We start from the raw sequence: 18,258 nt of genomic DNA on the forward strand, positions 1-18,258 counted from the left end.
CCCTTGAGACTAACTCTCTAGCACACTGAGGTTATGCATACATGAGCACCCAGTGGGTTCCCATACACCCAGCAAGACCTGAAACCGAAGATGTGGAGAGGGGCACAAAAGGCATCTAAAACACCACTCGCTGCAGTTTCCGTTACGTAGTTATAGTTGCTCACAGAGATCTCCATTTGGAAGTTCTGCCTTCAGTACATCTCCAGCATGTCCAAAATTAAGGTTGTTATCTGATCCCTCAATTCCCTGACCAAAAAACTGAAAGCAGAAGTGGTTCAAAATATTGGTCACCTTTAACCCCATTGATGTAACAGACATTTATTGAACACATCATCCTTGGGGAAGAGCTTGATGGACTTCGAGAAGGATTAGGACCTTTCTTTAGCTGTTTGCTTAGACCTAGAACATAAAGTGGGAAAAGAGGAAAGTCTCCTCCAGCTATGGCTCGGACAGCCTCTCACAGCCTGGTGGATGAAAAGAAAAACAACTGGCAGGCTACTTGGAAGGACCCCCAATGTGATGGTCCTTGGCACCCTGCCTGCTTTTCCACCACTTTGAGTGTGGAGATTCTACAAATTTATAAAAATGGCAGAATTAAGTCATCCAGCCTCCTGGAGTTGTATTACGTTCTCCTAATATTTCATGTGCCCAACACCAACTCCTGTTAATGCTAACGATACCTTGAAACTGGAGTTAAAAGTACTTTCAAAACACTTTTACTGAAAACAGGAAAATCAGGCGATTCTGTAGAACCATCCGAACAGGTTTTACTTTAGCTGGTACATAATATCTGCATAGTCAGGATCATAGAAGCCACCAAAACACCTTCCACGTACTAGCTCCTTGTTATACCATTTAGTCAACAAATCCTGGCAGTACTCAAAGCACCTGCCTCATTGCCTTTCAGCTAACTCAGGAAACTTCAAACTCCCGGTTCCCTACAAAATAAAGTCTCTTTTTGGTTTGTCACTCAAGCCCTCGTTTCATCACCACCAGCCCCTACCAGCCTGTGAAACACTTCCTCCCCCATAAACCCTTTTCTGCAGCCAGCGCCCCATCGTTTCTCAGATACTACAGAAGCACCCCCATTCTCTGCAATGTGCACCTGCCCAGCGTCTGTCCATCCTAATAGCATAAGTATCACTTCACAGTTTTCAAACTGCTGTTATATACCGTGTCCCATCTGCTTCTAATACTTGCCTCTGCAGCATGTGGCCGGTTACTTTTATCCCCAGTCACGTTGAATGACTTGTCCAAAATCACAAAGCTGGGATGAATACCTTGTATTAGTGAATTTTCTTTCTTTTTTAAATCTATTCTTCCTTCAAAGTCAGGAGTTGTTCTTGTACCTATAGAGTAGTTCTATTTCAGGTTGCTGATCTTTGTTACCTGAAGAATACCAGCTCTTGGTTATATAACTGGTTATTCTCCTATCTAACAAGACGGGAAAATGAAAACAAAATTTCCCCACCCCTCCGAAAATGCATAATATTTCTACAGTTCCACAGTTTATTTACAAAAGCAGCTATTTTAATAAGCCAATTATTGTGGCTTTTGTTTGCTTCTGTCTTATTTGAATGTATTTTTTCAGAAAGTTCATTCAGCAGAGATTTATGGAGCTCAGTGTCAGGCAGGATGTTAGAGCTTGCAAAGTGGAATTGTAAATGATTTTCAAAGCTCAGGAAGGAAACAAAGTTGAGCATAAATGCCAAAGTCATTTCTGGGATCAACCTAAGGATGTGATTATGTAGTTAAAACATAAGCTGATAAATCTTTGAATTAATGGTAGGAATTCTGCTACTCAGTGCCAATTTTAACTCAGTAAGAATACAATTGCTATTAATAAAACCCAGATCCTGTATCTAGAAGATATTTTACTTTTGATTTAAAGCTCAAATGTATTTTTCTAGTAGATTTACCCATTGACCAGAACAAATACTTTTTTTTAGCTAACAGAGATGTAAGATTTTCACTTTCGGAATGTTTTGTCCCTTTAAAATAGTATTGTTTTATGGTATTGTTTCACAAAATGCTTGCAAAGAAGAGAAATATGTGACCATTTCAAACACAATATTTATTTATTTCCACAATAAAGCATTTTTACAAAATGGATTTTGAGCTTTTTTAATATTTTCAGTTGCCTGTGGATGCCAGGAATAAAGATGGTGGCATCAGATAATACATTACTTAAAGTTAAAGGAACATTTTTTTTAAAAAAAAAAAAACCAGTCCTTAATAAGGAAAACAGGTTTAAGCCACTGAAGTAAAAATCAGATCTATAAAATGTATCCTGTAGCCAAAAGGATTTTAATTTTATTTTAAATTCTTGAGACTCGTAGGTGAAAAAGGATGAAACTCACGGTAAGTAAATTATATATGTAAATTATTTGGAAAGACATTAGCCTAGACCGTAAAAGTTTCCTTCAAAATATACCACAGGTATGTACCTCAAAATGGTGGCTTAAAAAATTCAGCAATTTAAATAAGGTTGTGTGTAGACATTGCCCACCTTTTGTTCTGCTGGATTAGGGGTGTTTTCATATTTCTCAATAAATGGACCTTATTCCTGAAGCCAGTACTTAACAGCATCAGTCAGTCTAGAAATGCTTTTTTTTTTTTCCTTCTTTTCTTTTAAGGAAATGTCGGGTACATTTGACTTCTGTGTTAGTGTCGCAATTTGTTTTTTCTTTCTTTGTTTTTAATCTGTGTTTCTCCCTTGAAGAAAAAGAGGATATGTTGTATGGTCTAGCTACATCATTTAAAGTACCACTGATTTTTCTGAATACATACAATAGTAATACTTTCCCAAAGTTTTACATTTAGAAACCATACATAGCATAGAAGAGTTTGTTCTGATTGCTGTAAAATTTCCAAAGAAATAGACCTCCATACTTTGCCCCATCGTCTATAAAAAGACTTATTTACATTCTTCTATTTAAAAAGTCACTTCAGATTTTCCTGCTTCCTGTTAAACAATGCGTGGTTTCTATAGGTAGTCATACCCTTCAATCTCAGGTTCTCGGACTTTCAGAAGTGCCTGGAATGAGAGTGGAAGGCATTTACATTGTCATTATCCAAATGACCTGTTTACAAAGGCCCCTGCATTCCTCACAGCTTCACCCTGGGCATGTCAAATTCTCTAGCCTTTTATTTTTGCCACACATCTTAGAAGTTTATTGATCTAGACACAGGAGGACATTCTTGAGAGATGGATTCTTCAGTGATTAGGCTATCAGGGTTTTTGGCTATTGTTAAGACAGATTCCCAACTTAAAAATTCTTTTTCTAAGGTGTCTTTAAGAACTCAGGAAAAATCCATTTTCCATTTGAATGGAAAATGACAGCACAGAGATGGGTTATCAGTGAAGGACAAAAGCTCTGTAGGGCGGATAGAAATCATCCTGACTTCTTGCACCCGCCCCCAAAAGAGGGAGGAAGCTGTTACTGCAGAATTCAGACTCGAGTAAACTCATTTACTCGACAGAGCTTGGGCAGATGTTTTCCCTTATGGGAATGAGATCCAAATCTAGGGGGAAATTATACTTACTTTACTGGTCTAGAATTTCTAGACTTACAATCCAGTATAATAGCCACTAGCCATATGTGGCTACTTAAGTTCGTTACACTTTTATAAAAATAAGATTCATTTTCTCTGTCACACGGGCCACATTTCAGGGGCTGAGGAGTCATTGGTGTGGCATGTTGGACTACACAAATGGAGAACATTTCCATCATCAGAGAAAGTTCTGTTGGACAGTGCTATTCTAGATGAATCATTATGTAAACTTTTCAAAGAGCAGTTAAGGGACTTCCCTGGCGGTCCAGTGGTTAGGACTCTGCGCTTCCACTGCAGGAGGCTCGGGTTTGATCCCTGGTCGGGGAGCTAGGATCCCGCATGCCGCGCGGCCAAATAAATAAATAGCAATTAAGCCACTACTTAACCACTTCTTAAACCGAAAGGGGGATTGGGAAATTAATCTTCCCAAGGATAAATTATATGCATGATTGTCCTGGCTTTGCTCACTGCTAGTCTTTCTTCTTCCCCCTAAAAATTATTCTGGAGCATTTATCTCATGACTTACAATATCCTGTTCCTTCTGCATCCCTAGCTGGTCCAATTTCTGTAGAGACAGAGACTTTGAAACGAATAGTAGAAGTTGCCACTGGCAACTGGAAATTGGATTCGTAATAATACCCCGCCCCACCACCCCGTGATTCTGCTGAGTCCACTAATATTATTAATAAGGAGATTCAGTTGATTTTTTAAGGGGGTTAAGTCTCTTAATGCTGTATTTCATACAAAGACAAGACTATTTTAGTCTACATGCAATATACTTGTGTTTAGATCATTAGTTTGAAATTTTTCATCTTTTGATAGTTGCACAGGTATCCTGACCAATATTTAGTACCAACTCATCAAGACGTTGAAGAATTCCTTATTGGTGATGGTTGAATTGGTCCTCAATGACTTAAATTAGTGCCAGGGTAGGACCATTGTTCTCAAACCTGATTTCCTGTCATACCTACCGGGGGATCTTCAGAAAGACAAAAACAAAGTACAATTCTCAAGGCTGTCTGCCCCCCAGCCCCCAGTGAGAGTTGCCAGAGCCCACTCTGTTTTGAAAACTCCACAGGTGATTTACTTTTTCTCCTCAGTCAGGTTTGAGAACTACTGAGATAAATAATGACAAGGAAAGCCAAAGAAAGAGGAGATGTCTGGGGGTTTTTTTGAAACATAAAACACTATCTTAGTGCTTTCTAACCTTATTCCTACATGGCCCACATAGAAAAGTGACAGTAGGTGTGCACACCTTGACAGAAACTTGAGGCCGTGCTGTTGGGAGCGTGTTAGGCACTCTGAGGACTGAGGTGGTCCCCAACTCCAGACACCTGGAACCCTTTCCAGCCCGCAGGTGTCAGTTGGGAGGTTCCACTCAAGATCCTGCCAGCTGTGACACGGTTGCATAGAATTGTGTTGAGTAAGTTTTTTGGTGATGGGTTTTTAAATCAAGATATTTCTAACAGTAACATCAAAGGATGCTCTGTATTCATACTAGCCCAACATACCTCAAACCTCAGAAAGAGGCTAGAGTTAAGTATCTCATTTTCTAGGTGGTTTTTGTAAACATTTGGACTTACACATTTCAAGTAAAAATATGTCTTTGTTGTAAACAGAAATATATTGGCATTGCCTAAGTGTATTTCCAAGATATTTCCACTTAAGTTTTCTTATTTATTGCTGAAGTTAATTATGAAAATAGTGTCATCCCCAATTCATACATTCTCATTTTTATTATTATAAAATAGTGGGCCTTTTATAATAGCTTTATAATTTAGCAATTAATTGGAAACTAAACCTGTATTACCGTTTAGTTCAAAGAAGGAATTAAAGCAGGAAGCGAAGCATTTAACTCATTTTCAAGTAAATTATTAAACATCCCCCAAGTACTAATTAGTCTTTCTCTTGCTCTGATTCCTTAAAACAAAAATACATTAGCTATTAGCAGCAGTGCCTTAATGCTGCCTAGGATTCTTGTAGTAGTCAAACCAGAAGAGAATTGCTGGATAGTCCTTTTTTTTAAGAACTGAGCATGAAATTCTAAGGTGCTCATGGAGCATCACGTATTTGGGGGGGGAGTCATATTTTACTGCTTTAATTCAAAAGCTGTTGTATAAAGTTTACGTAGCAAAAGCCAGATAGCATGTGCTGTTTCAGTGTAAATTTCAGAGATGATCAGTTTCTAAGTTTTAAAATACAGATATTTCATGAAACAAATGAACCTGTCTACGAAACAGACTTACAGACATAGAGAACAGACTTGTGATTGCCAAGGGGGAGGAGGGTGGGAGAGGGATGGACTGGGAGTTTAGGGTTAGCAGATGCAAACTGTTACATATAGGATGGGTAAACAACAAGGTTCCACTGTATAGCACAGGGAACTATATATATTCAATATCCTGTGATAAACCATAATGGAAAAGAATATAAAAAGAATGTATATGTATATGTATAACTGAATCACTTTGCTAAACAGCAGAAACTAACACAACATTGCAAATCAACTATACTTCAATAAGATAGAGATATTTCAGAGGTGATTTAGTGAAAGAAATCACTAGCCTATTTCTAGGATCTATTTGGAGAGAAAGCAGATGTAATATTTCCAATTCAGTAAATCTGGAGAGTCAAATTTCAGGCAGATCATTGAAATTGTTTAATGTGGACCGAACTCCCATTTTGTGGGATCCTGAGTACTGTGTTTAGCTGGCCTCAGCTGTTGCATGCCACGTGCAAGGAGAGTGCCACCACATACAGGACCACTTCCCTGTGCAGATTTTTCTTACAAGCCCAGTCATCCTAACAGCCCTTGGTCAGGTGAGTGTGGTGCCCAGGGGAATTCTGAAATACTTCTGCTCCTTCTGTCTGCAGATAGACTTATCCCATCTCTCTGACTTGAGTAAAATGAGATTCCCAAGGAGTATGTAAGCTGAAGAACATTCACTGTTACCAGATTACATTTGACTTACTTCAGCACCTTGAGAAAGAACATTGTAGTTACTTCTGCCAAAAGGAATCTTTAAACCAGCCTGTCACCTTCATGTTTTAATGGTATTGTCTACATCAGAGATTTTCAAATTGCGCATTATAGTTATCTGGGAATCAGGGTCTCTGTTCTTTTCAAGTTCCTCAAGTGATTCTGGGTTAAGAACCACTGGTTGAAATAAGCTTGAACTTTGATTTCTGAAGTAGCCAGTAATAAAAAGGAAAAAAGATATTAATAAGATAGTCATAGGTATTTACAAATGCATTGGGGCAGCTTACTTTTTTTAGTTAGTTAACATTTCTTCAGTCAATTTCTGATGTGGATACAGACTCATACGGCAGAATAAAGGTTGTGAAAACAGTTTAGATCAGGGCCTCGCTGCACTAAAGGACTCCCAACAGCTTTGAACATGATACAAACACATGTGCTAAAATTTTTTCTTAGCCTCTTTGTGTCACCAAGGGGTGTTTGCCAGAGGATATAGTTGTTCCATTAATCTAGTTTATTTGGTATTTATTTTTTTTTATCCTTGACTAATAACATTTATTTTTTAATGAGAAAAGCAGTATCTATTCAGTGGAGAAAATTTGGGAAATGTAGAGAAGTATATAGAAAAAAAAATAATGATCTGGTCCCACAATTTAAAATAATTACTGCTAACATTTTTCATTTCTTTGCTGTACTAAATTGTCACTTTCCAAAGATGCCTTCTAATTTTAATATTCTAGGATTTGATATATACATTTGAAATTTTTCATAATGAAAAACAGTTCCAGAAGTGATCTCTGAGACACTCTGTACACTTTAAATGTTATTTTTTGTTAGACAGAGAAAGACAGATACTCCATGTTATCACTTATATGTGGAATCTAAAAAGTAAAACAAACGAATGAATATAACAAAACAGAAACAGTCTCACAGATGTAGAGAACAAGCTGGTGGTTACCAGTGGGAAGACAGGAGTGGGGAGGGGCAAGATAGAAGTAGGGGATTAAGGTACAAACTACTATGTATAAAATAAATAACCTACATGGATATATTGTACAGCGTAAGGAATATAGCTAATATTTTATAATAACTTTAAATGGGGTAAAATCTATAAAAATACTGAATCACTGTTGCACACCTGAAAATAATATAATACTGTAAATTAGCTATACTTCAATTTTTTACATTTAATCTTTTTTTTAATGTTATTTTTACTCTTAGTATTTTAGTTTTTCTGTTCCTAAATCAGTGTCTTCCTGCAAGATCCTTCTCAGTGACTTAATATTTAATGATCTTTGACAGGTAAATTAAAGAGTCATTTTTAAATCACAAATGTGGCTTCCCTCTATAATGTACATATTTACCCTCTCAAAGTATACCACTAAATAAATCAGGCTTGATTACCCTTCTGCAGAAATCATACTGTCTCTTCTCCCTTTATAAATACATTTCAAGTAAATTCCTCAGGCCTAGAGGCTGAACACTAGTCATTGATCTGCTCCACTTAAAGGTGGGAGCCGCCATATTGGCAGACCCAGCCCTTTGACAGTGGCCTCTTTGTAGTGCCAGATTTCCGAGACTCCACGGCAGTTTCAGTTTGCCCTTGATTGACTTTTACATTTGGATACTCTCTGACCTGCATTATTTCTTAAATATTCATGTGCTCCTGACCTTTCTTTCAAACCCCAGCCCCTCTACCACCTCCCCCCAACCCCCCAACCTCTGAGTCACGTACTCTTCTGTCTAATTTTCATGGCATGCTATTGAAAAGTAGCAAGTATAGATGAGATTGCTTTGAAAATCAAAATTAAATAATACTAAAAAATGAAGAGAGACTTAAGCTACCTATGTTATACAAAGTATGTATCAATGCAGTCAAATGATTGAGCCAAAAACAAAGGCAGTTACAACTGTTCCAAGATCAACATTTGGTTAAGATAAAATAACCAGCGTTCCTTTAAAATATAAGCATGTAATAAGCATTTTTTTCCTGAAAGAAAAATTTATATCTATAGTTGTCTCTTTATGTTACTTTCCAACACTGTAAATTTTTTTCCTGTACTGCATATCAACACAGTTCTTACCTGTGTGCATGAGATGTCACCTATAAATGCCTTGGTCCCTTATTGGATAACATTGGGGAAAAAAAGAAGTTTGAGTTCAACCGATGAGTAGATTTAACTGATGTATAGAAGTTTGAGTTTAATAAGTAAATGTGTAGATTTAAAAGCAAATTACTTACCTTGAATAAAACTTTTTAAAAGTAAATTAAACCAGTCATTTCACAACCAAAACAGGTATTATTGACATGAAACATTGGTAACTAGACTGAAAATAAAAATGTCTAGGTATAAAGTTTTCAAGATTTAATTTTTACTTATGCATTTAATATTAGTAAATTTTTGTTGCAGATTTAGCTAACTCAGTAAAGTAGCATTTGTTAACCATGATAGAAATGCTTATTTTCTATAATATGGGGGATGAAAATTATATAAACCAAGTATTAAAAATTGCAATTATAAACAGACTTGTCTGCTTACAAATGGTACAAACTTTGTTGGCCTTTTACTATATGTATATATATATATATATATATATATATATATATATATATATATATATATATAAACTGTCTTTTGAATGCTTTAATTCTTGAGTCCAGAGCCTGCTAAAATAAATATTTTTCTAGAGGCAGTAATTAAGTACAATATAGCTGGAAATGTGAAACATGGTTTCAGCCTTTTAAGGACCTAGGGAGATTCACTTAGTCTTTGCTGAATAAATTTTAGTTTGCATGTCTTGGAAATCATTCTACATACAGTGTTATACTTTGAGAAAATCCAAAATAGAGTATATATAAGTGTCTATCAAGATTAATAAAATGTGTGATTGTCTAAGTGACAAGATATATTATTATATTATTTGTAGAGAACTAAAATTTTTCTGAATAACCTTATAAAGAACTGAATATCATTTTAAGCTTTTTTTTTTTTACTATATAAGTAATTGATTAAGTCATGCCATTTTTCTCCTTTTAAGTTTATAGGTTGTCACCCTTTAGTTTATCCCTTGAATCTTGATGCTTTTATTATCTATTCTAGTATTATAGGAATATTCATTAATTGACAATATTGGTTATGTTTATAAAGTAAAACCTTTATTGCAATTAGTAAGCTTTTTTATAACCTTGGAAGTATTTTGTAACATTTAATACTTGTTTGAAATGGTTTATATTAAGTTGATTCTATGCAACCTTGGGATAATATGTAAACAACTGCACTATTAGGAAGATATTAAAGTAGAGGCTATATTTACAGTGTCGTCTTTCAAATCTAGCTATGCTGTAAACTGATGTTTGCTGTATGCTCCTCCTGATTTGAAATAGATGAAAGAAAATGAACCTATTATCACCATGGTTCACACAATGATTGAGAACTCGGCGCTAAGACCCCAACTGTACCAGCAAGTAAGGTCTTGGACAGTGAATGATACTGCTTTATCATCTGCAAAATCCCTCAGTGACAGTTTTGGTTTATCCTCAGAGTTACTCATAACATTAGTCTTTTTCTTATTCCATTTTTTGTTTCTGTCTTTTTGGAAAAAACGCAATTCATCCGTGCTTTTCAAGATGCTGCGGTTCTTAGCATGGCTTTGCTGAACATTTCGCTGTTGGATATTAAGTGTGCCATTTTCCTGAAGTTTTTGTGCAGAGTATTTGATTGATATGTACTTGGAGGTCTGCAGTACACTTGCAAAATTTTTACGAACTTGCCATTAATTTTGATTAACTCTAAAAGCATAACTGATTTTTAGGGAAAACTTTAAAAAAATATTTTTTTCCTTTCAGCGGCTGCCTCCCTACCCCGCCCCACCCCACCCCAATGTTTTAGGAATAGATTATATTTGTATGGGAGTTATTTAAAGGTTGTTTATGTACTGTGGTATGGTAAAAACTAAAGATAGCCATTTCTTACCATACTGGGAGTATCTTCTCCCCGTATTCTTTTCCGTCTTATGTAGTCGTCATCATGATCATCATATCTTACCCCATTCTTTTCCCTAACTCAAAATATGTGCCATGGAGTTGGCTGGCTTTAATTTAGGACCTTGGTAATCTGCAGATCTGCAAAAGAAGTCATGTTATACATTCCTCTCCAGTTTTTTTGTATTTCATGGTCTAAATGTTCTTAGCTGTGTGTTTTGCAACATCAGCTTCTTCCACTTCAACCCCCTCAAATTACTGTGGCCTACGACCTGTTACAGTATCTTAAAAATCATACAGAGGGAGAAAATTAACTAACATGAAAAATGAATATATATTTTGATTAAAATATGTAAAAGCACCTGGTAAAAAGAAGCACCTTGAGCTCACACTGGCTTTAAAGGCCTCTGGTTTGCACTGGGCGCCTTGAGGGTCTGCATCGTGGGCCTTGTAAACTGGGAGACTGAAACAGTTGGCGGGTGGGAGACTCACTTCTGAGCACAGTTTTCAAAACATTTAAAGTCTGTTATGTGACTGAGCATAGTTTTTAATTAGCAATAAGGAGATAAAGTACTAAATATTTAAAGTTAAACAGCTTTTCTTTTCAAAAGAAAATGGAATCTTACCACTCCTTTTAAAGTCACCAGATTTTAGAATCTTGACACTTCATTCCAAAAAGCCACACTGACAGCCTTAGCACTTATTCTGGAATTGATACCTTTTTCAGTGTCTGAAGCTGTCAGCTTATAATTTTATATGATGCTGATTGATGTGAGATCAAAGGCCTTCTGTTTTAATAGGTTATGGTTTCATTTTTCACATTTTTTATATTTACAGTAAGAATGAGAGCTGGGATTTTCTGTTCCATTTGGTTTGGTTTTTCTTTTTTTATATTGATCGGTAATCAAGGTTGATGGTGCAGAAGTCATTGCTGATTGAAATCACTCAGTTGCACTAAAAGTTCTTACTGGAGTCCTTCAAAAATGTGGAGGTATCTGAGACTGGTCTTATATAGCATCAGTAACCTTGAATACTGAAAGAGTAATAGATTCATATAAACATATTTCCTCATCTTGATACCTGAAAGAAAACAACCTGATATTGCATAGAACAGGAAGATCTGAATGTGTAACAGCAGCAGCCATGCCTGGGTATGACATGGGCAGCCAGGTAATGAATATTGACTGTCAGTGCTATCAAATCTAGGGAGTTTTTAGACGATACTTTTCTTTAATCAGCCAGTAGTAAAGTACATAATTATGGCAGAGCATCATTGGTAGATAAAAGTGACAGATGCATTTCTTAAACTCTGTTAATATAAACTTCTGTAAATTGAAATTACATCATTTTTTTTTCCTCCAGATTTCCATTATCATGTTATTATTCAAAGAAAACCTTTGTGAAAGTTTATATTGTACACCTGATGGTTTGCTTTTCTGACATTGCATTGCAATGCTGTGTTAATAGGTTCCTGAAATTTAGCTGAAAATAAAGTGGCAATATAGTGTTTTATGACCAGTTTTTCTGAATCATAGCCATTCAGGTTTTCTCTCAGGAGAACCTCTGTGTTTACATCTTCCTAGAAGAAGGAGGACACCTGAGAAATTACCTGGGCAGTAATTTTTTTTTTTTTAATTTTTTGGCTGTACCACACAGCGTACAGGATCGAGTTCCCCGACTAGGGATCGAACCCACACCATACAGTGGAAGCGTGGAGTCTTAACCACTGGACCACCAGGGAAGTCCCAGTAATTTCCTTAAAATTAGTCAAAAAAAAGAACCTAAAACTGAATCAAAACAAATGCTAAATGAGCTTCAAGTTGAAAAACTCCTCTGCGTTTATTAATCATTCTACCACCTTTCACGAGTACCATTTTGTACCAGAATTTTTTTTTTTTTTTTTGGCGGTACGCAGGCCTCTCACTGCTGTGGCCTCTGCCATTGTGGAGTACAGGCTCCGGACGCGCAGGCTTAACGGCCATGGCTCACGGACCCAGCCGCTCCTCGGCACGTGGGATCTTCCCGGACCGGGGCATGAACTCGTGTCCCCTGCATCAGCAGACGGACTCTCAACCACTGTGCCACCAGGGAAGCTCATGTACCAGAATTTTTATAACATACTTAATATCAGTGAGATTAGTCACATGATAAATAATTGCTTTAAAGGTTACAGACTAATTAGCAAATACATACAGTCCAACGAGCATTTTTGAGTTTTCATAGAAATTAAAGTCTAATTTTATTAAATATTTCCCCAAAAGTCTTTTTTTGTGTTTTGTATATATATTCATATGCTTTTAAAATATATATACACATATATATATTTCACATACTTCAAAAGGGTTACTATAGAAAGTTGAATTTTAATTGGCAAAAGTGATTTTGTTTTAACTTAATACCAAACCAGTTTTTAAAAAGATTAAAAGATACCTTACTATGAAAAAGTTCTGACTTTGTAAACATAATATACATATCCTTATATAGTCAGTAGTCTGTATAATACGCTTCTGAGATTGAAGCTTGAGCACTGCTCAAGCTTATATAATTACTATGTAGCCCCCTTTCACTTACTTTTCTAGTGTTGCTGAGGTACCTCAAACAAACGTATTCAAACTCAGAGCTTTTTTGCTAAAGATGAGTTTGAAAAATGCTAAAAAGTATTGCCATGAAACATTATTTCATGCAGAACTTGAGTTAATCAGAATATTCATGAAATTACATTTTTCTTCTTAGTAGAATTTTCATATTGAGGACAAAATAGTAAACTTCAATTCTAGATGGAAATTTTTTTAATAAATTATATTCAGGAATTCCCTGGCTGTCCAGTGGTTAGGACTCTGCACTTTCACTACCATGGCCCGGGTTCAGTCGCTGGTCGGGGAACTAAGATCCCGCAAGCCATGCGGCATGGCCAAAAAATAAATTAAAAAAAAAATTATATTCATCTCTTCTTAAGAAAAACTTCAGTAATTATTATCAGTAATGGGAAATAGGCCATGCTTAAAAGTTAATTATTTAAAGAATAATCTTGTTTTCTCATGCTTTCCTTCTGACAGGCAAAAGAAATGAATTCAATATAGTGGAAGGTTGATTATTTTAAGATTTTTATTAGTTGATATTTAATTATCTTTATTGAATAAGTTGATAAAAGGTTTAAATAAATTTTCATTGGTACCAAAAATATAGGTACAGCAAAATAAATCTAATATATATGTGTAATATTATTTCTATGGCTTTAAGGAGATACCACTCTAAAGTTATAAGTACACAGTACACATCTTTCTTTTTTATAATAAGCCAACTGATATGAAAATGAATATGCAGTAAGATTCCTTAAATAAAAATATTAAACCATTACCCTAAATATTTCTTACAAATTCTAAGTATCCATTTTAAAATACTTGTCTTTTTTTCTTTTGACCGTGGGATATAGGGTACAAAGCATATTTTAATCTAGATATAGCACTAGCCACTAGTTATGTTCAAATTATGCATTCCATGGTTTAGTAAAGCTGTTTGGCGTTTAACTTTAAATATTAAATAAGCAAAGTATATGTAGACATTTAGTAGCTAAGGCTTTACATCTTTTATTTCTTAAAAATGAGAAATACTGATTTTAGCATTATCTCACATTTTTTATTCTGGATCTAAGCATTTTAAAACTTATTTTTCATTACTTCCTTTTTTCAAGTGGGAATATAAATTATTTTCTTGGTTCTAGGTGCTTTAATTTAGAATGACAATTGACACTTCTCAGGACATATTCAGTGGTCTTTATTTTAAAATAGTGCACAAGTAATCTGACTTTTGTCATCAAATTCATTTTTCATGTGATGTTCACTTCTATGAAAGTTTTGTGGCTTAATAATCACTGTGTATACCCCTAAGTAGTCACAGAATCATTTGCATGAGGTACGTGAAAGCAGTGTCTTGAAGTGAAACATGGAAATCCAGGATTTATTATTGTATGTTTGGAATGCTTACATTTTTGATCTCCTGATTCCCACATTCCTAGACCCACTTAAAGTTATCTGCTGTTTAAATTATGCCTCTTGAGATGTAAATGTCAAGCAGTATTTTACAGACAGGTCATACATAGTTGTAACTTTTACATTCTTGTGCATTTGTATATGTATATACGAAATTTAATTTTCCAATCTAGAATGTAGTTGGGATACATTACTCCTATCCCCACTTGGAGAAAAAGTATACCATTTAGCAAACATGCAATGAGCCCCAATTACATTTTCCTACTATGTTTTTTGTTACTGTCTAGCAGACAATATAAAGTTAAAACACAAGAGAGAGAGTGCAGTTTTGCCTGCAGAGGCGCTATGATGTGACCTGGGGTATAACTGATTGGGATGGCTTATTGAAATCTTGGTAAACACCATCAGAAATGAGGATTTGCTTGACCAAAAGATATTTGGAAGAAGCTGAAAAAAGGATGTTTAAATACACTGAATAATAATTCACTACAATATAATGAAGCAAATGGTGTCAGCAAACACATAACCAACTTTTTATGCAATTTGACTGTCCATAGTTTATAACATAGGCTTTTAGTTTTAAGAAGTTTTTGAGTGCTTTACCCCTTTTCGATTAAACCCATCCTTTTCTTCCATTATCTTTTAGTTCTTAAGACAGAGGAACAAGATAAGTCTATATTGTGTATGTGTGTTTATATATTATGTATATGTATACAACGTGTTATAGGTTTTGTTAATAATATTGCACTAAGATGTGTTGGCATCTGAGTGTACACATACACAGTTGTGTGATTATGTGTATACCGTGAAGGTACGGTTTTGACTGTTGAAATATGCCTGATTCAAAATTTGATTCAACACAGTTGCTACGATTGTATTTGTCAATTTTTCATTTAAATAATGTGTGTCTCGCAAATGGAAAATGTAAGGTGCTGTATGATTTTGTTTGGCCAGCTTATTATTTTGTTTGACAAGCCTAAGTTAACATCATTCTTATGTATCTTGCATATTGTATCACTGTTAAATAATTTTCTATTTTTGTAATGATCTGTGTTTGAATTAAACTTCTAAAAGTATAAGAATCATTAAAAACCCATTTTTGTTACTGTTATATAAATCTAAAATATTAACTATAAGCTAATTAAATGTGTATTTTTAAAATTATTTTTAAAGTTGTTCTATGACATTTTCTCTTATAGCTGTCACAGGATGAATGTAGAGGCACATTATACAAATACAGACCTGAAGAAGTAGATATTGATGTACGTATTAGCATGCGATATATTATCAATGCTCTGTCATACTCTCTGGCAAAACACTGGAACTAAGCATGACAAAAAATTTCCTCTTCCTCTCCTGCCGTCCAAAATGACATCAAATAAGTAACGTTTTCTTCTTTTGCGCCAATTAAATCCTCACTTCCTGATTTATTCCCTGCCCACCCCACGCCCATAGCAGCTGAACATAATTTAGAATCATTTAAATGAAAGTAAAGACTATTTCTTATATAAAATTATGCAGGATTGGAGACAAAGTAAAATTGTCTGTCATCTAGAGAAAGTATTAGCCTCAAGAAATTCTGTCACTGCATCCTTTGTTATTGTTGTTAATCATATTTTACATCACTGACGTCCCTATTTATATCTCATTCTTCCCTCCTTTCCCCTGGTTTTATTCCATTGAATTGTACCTCCTTCTCATTTCAGTTGTATCCCGTCTGATGTAGCTTGAGTTGTGTTGTCTAACAAAGTTAAGGTGGTTACTTTTTTTTTTTTTTTTTTGCGGTACGCGGGGCCTCTCACTGTTGTGGCCTCTCCCGTTGCGGAGCACAGGCTCCGGACGCGCAGGCCCAGCAGCCATGGCTCACGGGCCCAGCCGCTCCGCAGCGTGTGGGATCTTCCCGGACCGGGGCACGAACCCGTGTCCCCTGCTTCGGCAGGCAGACTCTCAACCACTGCACCACCAGGGAAGCCCAAGGTGGTTACTTTAATGGAGAAATGGCAAAGAAAGTGGAATCTCAAATTTCTTGCTTTCTTATCATTATGCAGTAATGTTTGGGACATAGTTACAGTTTGTCCAGGGTTTTTATTTTCAGACATGCAGTGAACTGGTTTATTGCGGGATTGAAATTTTATTAAAGTACCCGCTCATATTTTTATAATTTAATAAATTGGGGTATTACCAAGAATTTAAAACATTAAAACTATTGAAAGTGATTTTTCTCCATTAGCAATGTTTTTAGTTAGAAGCGATTTTTCTGAAGAACATAAGAACATAATTTTAAAAATATAAAAACAGAATCCAGTCTGTGTTCTAATTAAGGACTGCATAAGTTACTTAACCTATCCAGCAGTTTGTAGAGAAAATATCTTAACCACATTAAAATGATTCATTAAAGTTATATGAGACTGCCTGATTACTAAGAATCTTTCGAATTATGTAGGTTAAATAGTATGGTTGAAATGCTTTTTCACTCTATATGCATTTTTTAAGCATTCTATCTTTCAAGGCTATATTTTGGTTTTTATTTTACTGATTGAAATAAAGACTGACCTAATTAGCTATTCCATGGCTGTTTTAAATGTATTTTTTTTATTATGCCTAAATCCAATTACAGGGAAAATTAAAAATTGCTAACAAAAGATGTCTTCTCTTGTAACCTAGGTCAAGTTAAGCCGATTATGCGAGCAAGATAAAGTGGTACATGCTCTGGAAGAGAAACTTCAGCAGCTCCACAAGGAGAAAGTAGGACAATGATGTTTATTATCTACAATTGATGTTACTTTATATCACTATTATCAGGACACTGATAACTAAAGTAAAAAAGAATTAATTCGATGATGCAGAATATTAAGTGTAATCATTTTTATTATAATAGTACACACTTGAGCAAGCTTTGCTGTCAGCCAGCCAAGAGATAGAAATGAATGCAGATAACCCAGCAGCCATTCAGACCGTGGTGTTACAGAGGGACGATTTACAAAATGGACTGCTTAGCACATGTCGAGAACTCTCTCGAGCCACTGCCGTAAGTAGCAGATTTTCTGTCCTAGTGAGAGTCACTGGAATGTTACGTAGTTCTTTTTTTCTTTTTTCTATTTATTTATATCTCTATTTAAGTGGGCTTTCTTTAGGATTTTTCTTTATTATAACAAAAATTTAATTTGTTATTAGTTAATAATAACAAAAACAAAGGGTGGTCTTTGTTTTTTTAATTAGTGGGGCTTTTGTTCTTCGTGAAATAGTTTTACAGAGAAGATAAATACACCTGGTTATATATTATGAAAATGAAAATTCTTAAGAATGTTAAAATTTATTGTGTTAAGAAAATAAATGTTTTATTATAATAATTTTTGGAAGGTAGTAATTGGATTCATTTAACCACCCATTTCAATTATAGGCTCCTGTGAAATGCTTTTAAGACGCTGTCAACATTACCATTTTATAGCTACAGTGTGATCTAAGTTTAGATGATAGTTTTGAGTGAGAAATATAATTAGCAGAGTCTTTTAACCCATAGTCAAGTTACTTGATAAAGAGTCTCTTGGGATTACCAAATCTAAAAGTCTTACTTAGGGCTTCCCTGGTGGCGCAGTGGTTGAGAGTCCACCTGCCGATGCAGGGGACATGGGTTCATGCCCCGGTCCGGGAAGATCCCACATGCTGCGGAGCGGCTGGGCCCGTGAGCCATGGCTGCTGGGCCTGCGCATCCGGAGCCTGTGCTCTGCAGCGGGAGAGTCCACAACAGTGAGAGG

At 35.4% G+C, this 18,258-nt stretch overlaps 1 protein-coding gene across 10 annotated transcripts in view; it reads left to right on the forward strand.

Annotated features, from left to right (window-relative positions):
* The window catches only part of PLEKHA5 (pleckstrin homology domain containing A5), a 243,100-nt gene that overhangs the window by 189,851 nt on the left and 34,991 nt on the right, over nucleotides 1-18,258 (forward strand). For 8 of the 10 annotated variants that reach the window (XM_082851147.1, XM_082851139.1, XM_082851141.1 and 5 more), the window contains 3 exons: nucleotides 15,703-15,765; nucleotides 17,168-17,248; nucleotides 17,382-17,531. In XM_082851147.1, coding sequence (XP_082707273.1) covers nucleotides 15,703-15,765; nucleotides 17,168-17,248; nucleotides 17,382-17,531 — 294 coding nt within the window. Of the gene's footprint in view, nucleotides 1-9,917; nucleotides 9,999-15,149; nucleotides 15,186-15,702; nucleotides 15,766-17,167; nucleotides 17,249-17,381; nucleotides 17,532-18,258 lie in introns of all 10 variants that reach the window. The other 2 variants (XM_082851146.1, XM_082851148.1) reach the window with 1 other exon arrangement.

The sequence above is a fragment of the Leucopleurus acutus genome (genome assembly GCF_964270905.1).
Source record: "Leucopleurus acutus genome assembly, chromosome: 11".
Lineage (NCBI taxonomy): Eukaryota > Metazoa > Chordata > Mammalia > Artiodactyla > Delphinidae > Leucopleurus > Leucopleurus acutus.